This window comes from Tupaia chinensis, unplaced genomic scaffold (genome assembly GCF_000334495.1).
Source record: "Tupaia chinensis unplaced genomic scaffold, TupChi_1.0 Scaffold000644_1, whole genome shotgun sequence".
Classification (NCBI taxonomy): domain Eukaryota; kingdom Metazoa; phylum Chordata; class Mammalia; order Scandentia; family Tupaiidae; genus Tupaia; species Tupaia belangeri.
Window position 1 is genome coordinate 6,767,117 of NW_006160165.1, and position 6,472 is coordinate 6,773,588.

General features: G+C 63.6%; 1 protein-coding gene across 1 annotated transcript in view; it reads left to right on the forward strand.

The window, feature by feature from the left end:
• Nucleotides 1–2,736, forward strand: part of F10 (coagulation factor X) — a 21,432-nt gene extending 18,696 nt beyond the window's left edge. The window contains 2 exon segments of the mRNA XM_027776212.1: nt 174–291; nt 1,652–2,736. Of these exon segments, the coding sequence (XP_027632013.1) occupies nt 174–291; nt 1,652–2,721 (1,188 nt within the window). The 3' untranslated portion in view covers nt 2,722–2,736.
• The last annotated feature ends 3,736 nt before the right edge of the window (nt 2,737–6,472 follow it).

Genomic DNA, 6,472 nt, shown 5'->3' on the forward strand with positions numbered 1-6,472 from the left:
GAGGGGCCGGCGAGGTGGGCTGCAGGGCGGGGAGGAGGGAGAGGTTGGCAGGGAAGAGCACAGGGGGAGTCCGCCCCCACGCTGCGAACCCAGAGTGGCCTGGCCTGCGGGGAGCCCGGGCAGGCAGGCCGGAATGGTGGCGCGGCCCCACACTGTGCGTCCCTGATCCACAGGCACTCCTCATCAACGAGGAGGATGAGGGCTTCTGCGGGGGCACCATCCTGGGCCCCTTCCACATCCTCACCGCGGCGCACTGTCTGCTCCAGGCCAAGAGGTTCAAGGTGAGGGTAGGTAAGTGAGCGCCCCTTCCACTCCCTCCAGCGGGACCCAGGGCCTCCACAGATGATGCCAGAGCAAGGAGAGCCTTGGGTGGGCGGCCGCTGGCACAGGAGGGGCAGCTTGCCCTGCTCTGACAGCCAGCCCTTCCCAAGGGTCTCAGAGGCTCCGTGCGCCCAGACCCCCCTGCCCAACGCCCTGGGCACCCAGCAGCTCTGGCTCAGCCTGCACGGGGTCCTTGAGCCCATCAGACCAGGCACAGGGTGGCCACCATGTAATCGCAAATATTGTAAATACACGTTTTCTTCCATGAGAGAGAGGGACAGCACCCCAGTGGGGTCTTGGCTGCCCCATCCCCCAGCCACGCTCGCTGGTGTGTCCCCACGTGGGGCTGGTTGTGCCCCACCACCCGGCCTTCACGCAAAATTTCCCACGGCCCGTCTTGGAAGTACAAAACCCAGGAAGTCAGTGTGAGTGGTCTCTTTTTCCTAACCCCGGAGACCACAGCGCTGTCACCCCCAGATGTCATCGGGGGTATGGCTGGGACTTGTGCCCCACTCTGCGCTTCTCTGGTCCAGGCAGGCTCGGGTCGCACGGGTCCCTGGACCACGAGGTCTCTGGATCCCGTGCCCCAGGCCAGCGCCCGGCACACAGTGCCTGGAAGCCCATTGGGAGCAGGGGTGCGGCAGGCATGCGACCGACCACACTTCCCTGCGGGGAGACCACGGCCAGGCTGTCTCGCTTCTCCCGCTTCCCTACCCGGGTTTTCTACTGTGACCGTATACCATTTTTAACTCGTACAAATACAAGAAAAAGTAACTTTCAAAAGTGGCCGACCCGGGGCCCGCAGCAGTCCAGACACTGAGGCTCTGGACTCCCACGCAGCTGAGCACAGTCAGGTCCGGCCCTGGAGGCTTCCTCCACTCCCTCCCTCTCGCTGACTCTCATGAGCACACATGCCCTATAGCAAATAATAATAATAATAGTGAACAAAAGTAAATAAATAATTCTTTTTTTTGTTTTTGTCTTTAAAGGTTTTTGCCTTAGGGCATGTGCGCTCATTGGAGTGAGACAGAGACAGAGTTGACAAGCGGGAAAGAGAAATCATAAATCACCCCGGGGGGCCAGCCATGCCACAATCCCTTCTCCATTCTCCTGCTGGGTTCTTGGGCACGCACTCACTCATGCCCAGCATGCGTTTCAAGCCACCGGGTCCGGGACTCAAACTGTGGTCACCCATGTGGGAGTCCAGCGCCATAACTGCTACACCACCTGCTGGCCCCAGTAAATGATTCTTAAAAACAAACAAACAGAAGTGACCGGCAGCCGACGCCAGGCCAGCCCGGCTAAGCCCGTGCTGCCCTCGCCCCCGCAGGGGACCGGGACACCAAGAAGGAGGACGGGGGCGAGACGCTGCACGAGGTGGAGCTGATCATCAAGCACAACAAGTTCGTGAAGGCCACCTACGACTTCGACATCGCCGTGCTCCGGCTGAAGACGCCCATCACCTTCCACCAGAACGTGGCCCCAGCCTGCCTGCCCGAGAAGGACTGGGCCGAGACCACGCTCATGGCGCAGAAGACGGGCATCGTGAGCGGCTTCGGGCGCACCCACGAGAAGGGCCGGCCGTCCACCACGCTCAAGATGCTGGAGGTGCCCTACGTGGACCGCAGCGTGTGCAAGCTGTCCAGCAGCTTCACCATCACCCAGAACATGTTCTGTGCCGGCTACGACACCAGGCCCGAGGACGCCTGCCAGGGCGACAGCGGGGGCCCCCACGTCACTCGCTTCAAGGACACCTACTTTGTGACGGGCGTCGTCAGCTGGGGGGAGGGCTGCGCCAGGAAGGGCAAGTATGGGGTCTACACCAAGGTCGCCGCTTTCCTCAAGTGGATCGACAAGTCCATGAGGACCCGGGCGGCAGCCCACCCCTCGCCCACCGCCCTCCCGGGGGAGCCCCAGCCCACGGCCCAGCCCAGGGCCCCCACCCACCTACCACCCTCCCCAGAGAGCCCCAGCCCCAGCCCCTCCCCAGTAAATGCCTGGCCTGGAGACTCGCAGAGCTGGTGTCTGTTTACCTCGGGCCTGTCCCCTGGTGAGTCCCGGAGAGGCCCCGCCTCAGCGCCAACTGCTCCCTGCAGGCTCCGTCACGCCCCCTGGTGGGCACGCCTCTCCCTACCAGGCTGGCCACTTCAGGGACTCACGTGCTCCCTGGAGCCGGGATGGGGTCCCTCAGCCCCCGGCACAGCCTCTCTGAGAACAGACAGGCGGGAAGGCTCCCTCGAGCGTGCCGTGGGGCCCAGGTCCCGGGACAGAAGTGCCGGACGCTCTTTACTGGCCTTTTTAAATTTTTCTTTCCCAGGAGGTGCAGGTGCTGGCCAGGGCAGACGGGGAAGAGCATGCCCATGTGCGGCATCTCTTGTACTCCCTCCTCTCCTTCCTTAGGGTGCGTGCTTCTCCAGAGGACTGAGGACTCACCCCTGGGGGCACCCAGCAGTTTTTCTCCTCAGTCTATTCCTGGGATTTGGAGCACACACCCAGGACTGGACGGTGCAGCTGGCCATGTGGGACCCAGCGCCTTACCCTCCATGCCACCTGCAGGTCCTCTTCCTCTCTTCTTTTTAATTCTCTAGAGGGTGTGTGAGCTTGCAGGGGGTGGGGGAGAGAGGGAAAGTGAAAAAGCACCCCCTGGGCCCTTAGGGGATCCCCGCAGCACGCCAGGGTGGCCTGGTGGCGGGCCTGAAAGAACTCAGAAGCAGGAAAGGACAGGAAGGAGCCGGTGCGCTCTCCGGGTGGGAAGGGCCCGATGGGGTGATGTGTGGCCCGAGGGGGCGGGTGTTCCCTGGGACAGGAAAGGGGACCCTCGGGAGCCTTGGTCCTTGGCTGTGTCCCCGTCCTCCCGGGTGTCTCTCTGGCTGCTGTCACCTGCCACGTAGCCGTCCTTGGTTTTGCCGTCAAGGTCTTTGTGTCTGGGGCCAAGAAACTGGGGAAGCCAAAGCCGTCCGCGGCCCCAGCCGCCGGGGAAAGAGGGAGGAGGGGGCAGGCCGTTCGATGCTGGGGTTTCCGACGGGCCTTCCTGGCCTGGCCTCAGCTCCCCCTTTCATCCCGAAGGTGCTTCTCCATTCTCCTCTGAGGACTTTGGGCACTCAAACGCATGTACCTGGTGTGCTTTTTAAACCCCTGGGTCTGAAACTTGAGCTTCAGCTGGCTTTTACCACCACACCTCCGGCTGGCCCTCTCCCCTGAATTCCCCACTTACTGGGATTTGGAGTGCACACACACACATCAGCATGTTTTCAGGCTGCCGGGGCCAGGTTTGAACATGTAGCCAGCTACGTGGGATCTAGCTGCCTTAACCACCAGGCCCATGGCTGGAGCATCTGAAATCCACCTAAACAACTCGAGTGCTCTGGGCCGGCACCCAGGCCCGCCCCGATCAGGCTTGCCGCTGCGCAAGCTCAGCATTGGCCAAGCTGCCTGTCCTCTGGGGACGCTGGGGTCATCCAGAGACCCTGAGCCCTGACCCAGGCTGCACCTCGGGCAGCAGTCGGCACCCCTGGTGAGCCCAGCCGGGAGGCGCTGAGCCTCGGAGTCTGCACTGTGCGGCCAGAGCCAGGTTCGGAGCAAAGGTGGCATGGCTGCCGGGCTGTGGGCCTCCTCTCCGCGTCAGCGTGCCGAGCCCTGGCCCTGCCAGGGTCAGTACAGCTCCGGGCCTTGGCCAGGGCATCACGGCGCAAACATGCATCCAGGGCCTGGGGCCGAGCAGCCACGTCCCCGCCTGTCCCCCCACAGCCGCATTTGCGCAAGTCGCTGAGCACAGTTCAAAGTTCCCGTATGAAAGCGCCAGCGTCCAAGGGGGCAGAGGCTCCGTCACAGGAGACGGTCGCAAGAGTCCTCCCTTCCCAGAATGGCTGGGCAGTGCGAGGCTTCCTGGGCCCACCTGTGGGGTTCCTGCCCACTGTGAGGAGCGCATGGGGCCACAGACGGCCCCAAGGCAAGCCCCACTCGGTCCGCTCAGTCCTGCTCCTCACCATCTGGCTCAACGACAGCCTGACCTCAGCTGTGTCGGCCGTCACCTCTGGCTGCCGCGCTCCGTCTGTCCAGAACCCCCGGGGGGCACCAGCCTGGCTGTGTCAGGCCCATGGGTGCAGGGCTCAGGCTCGGGGCTCAGGGTGCATGTTGGAGGGCCGGTGTGCTACAGTGGGGTGGAGAGACCAGCAGGGGTCAGCCTGGGCGGCCCCACACATGCCCAGTTCTGCCTCGCAGCGTGGGCCCCCACCCCAGCGACAGCCTTGGCAGGGAGGGAGTGCGTGAGCCATGACGTGAGTGAAGACGTGCCGGGGGTCGGGCCCACCCATGGGCCTCGTCCTAGGAGGGACCGAGCGTGAACCAGCGTGGGAAGTGAGCGGCCATGGTGGCCTGTCTGGTGCACGCCGTCACCGAGCTCATGCGCTGGAAAGACGGAGCCGGCAATCCTCCTTCTGCCTAGCTCACCATGGCACAGACGCACTGCTTGTAAACAGCCCTCACCATGAATCCGGGCGTCGGCCTGAGCAGAGGACGTGGACACCACCAAGTAGCCCCCAAACCTTGGGGGGCGGGGGCGGCTCGGGAGCCTGCTGGTCCCTTTCAGACACAAGGCCTGGGGCCATGCCGGCGTCTCCTCCTGTTTCTAAGGGTCTTGGTGACATTGGCTGTGGGGAGCCGCCCACATCAAAATGGCTGTCATGACCTTCACTGCTTAAGAATGGCCGGTGCGACCTTGACACAGACACCAGGAATGCAGACCCCCTGGTTCACACAGAGCTGGCAGGTCCTCAATAAGGTCCGCTGTAAACCCCGCCTACCTCCCTCTACCTTGTGTATATAAGAAAGCGCTCTAGCCCTCAAATGAGCGAAACTTTTACATCAAAGAGCTGTGACACTATGTGAGTTGTGACACTTCTTCGCTCCCGTGCTGAGACGCTGCGCCGGTTCCAGACCTCCGCCCCTCGCTCGAGTTTCCCTGCCCGATTCGTCCCGCGGGTTCGGGACAATTGGCCATCAGCGAGCCTAAGACGCACCTGCTCGACAGCCTCTATGAAAGGAGGACACCTGCCTGGCCTCACGTCATCCTCAGCCCGGAGTGGAGTGGTCTCCGGGCACTTAGGGCCACAGGCAGCCAGGGTCACACCCAGCTTGGTGACAGATTTTCATACCCCTGTGCTCCAAAACGCACATGAAGGGTCCGAGTAAGGTGGGGTGGCAGCGCCCCGGGGGGAAGAGCTTGGTCTGTGCAGGCTGCACCAAGGCACAGTGGACAGGAGGGGTGGCCGATCCGTGGCACCAGCCTGTGATGGGGTGGCCGGCAGGGGACCCAGTGAGATGGCAGCGCAGTGGCCAGAGGTGCTGTGCATAGCCCTGGGTGTTCTGATCTACTAATGGAGACTGCCCAGGCAGGCAGTGTCTGAGGATGGGGACCCAAGGGCCAGAGCCACGGCTGGGTCTTCTGGCTGCAGAATCTCGTGGCAGGGGCCGGAGCTGGAGCAGACCTGTGTCCAGAGCCTGTGTGGTCGCTCCCCGCCCCTGGTAACCCTGGCCAACCGTGAGGCCCCACCCTGAGGCCGTCCCTTCCCAAAGGCCGCCCCTCCAAGCCACAGCTGGAAAGCCTCCTCCCACCCCACAACAGAGCTGAACTCCCACATGCAGACTTAGGGGGGACACAGGCACCCCGGCAGGGGTCTGAAGTTCAGCTGGGACAGCTCTGTGAGGACATCGTGTCTGAAGGACCCAGCGAGGAGGGGCCCCAACAAGCCTGGGGAGGGCAGACCGGCCGCGGTGATGGCAGGCCCTTGCACTGTTGCCCGTGCTGGCTGTGGACCACCAGCATCGGAACGGCCTGGTCGAAACAAGGTCAGGAAGTGAAGAGGCAGAAGGCCCTCTCCCACGCTGCGACCCTGGGCCAGCCGGGTGACAAGCCACAGCCCCGGGCCCTGGCTTGTTCGTCCATATGGGCCAGTGTGTCTCCCATTCACACGGCAAGGGGGGGCACACACTCCCGCCCACACTGGTGACTCGGTTGTCCCTGAGGACACAGTGGAGTCGGGGCCAGGCCCGCCCTCGTGGCCGGAGTCTGGGTGGGCGGGACAGTGGCTGCCTGGCCACGCAGATGGCCTGTGGGCTGCCGCCTGACCCGCTTCCCGTCCCGTCTCGCTCG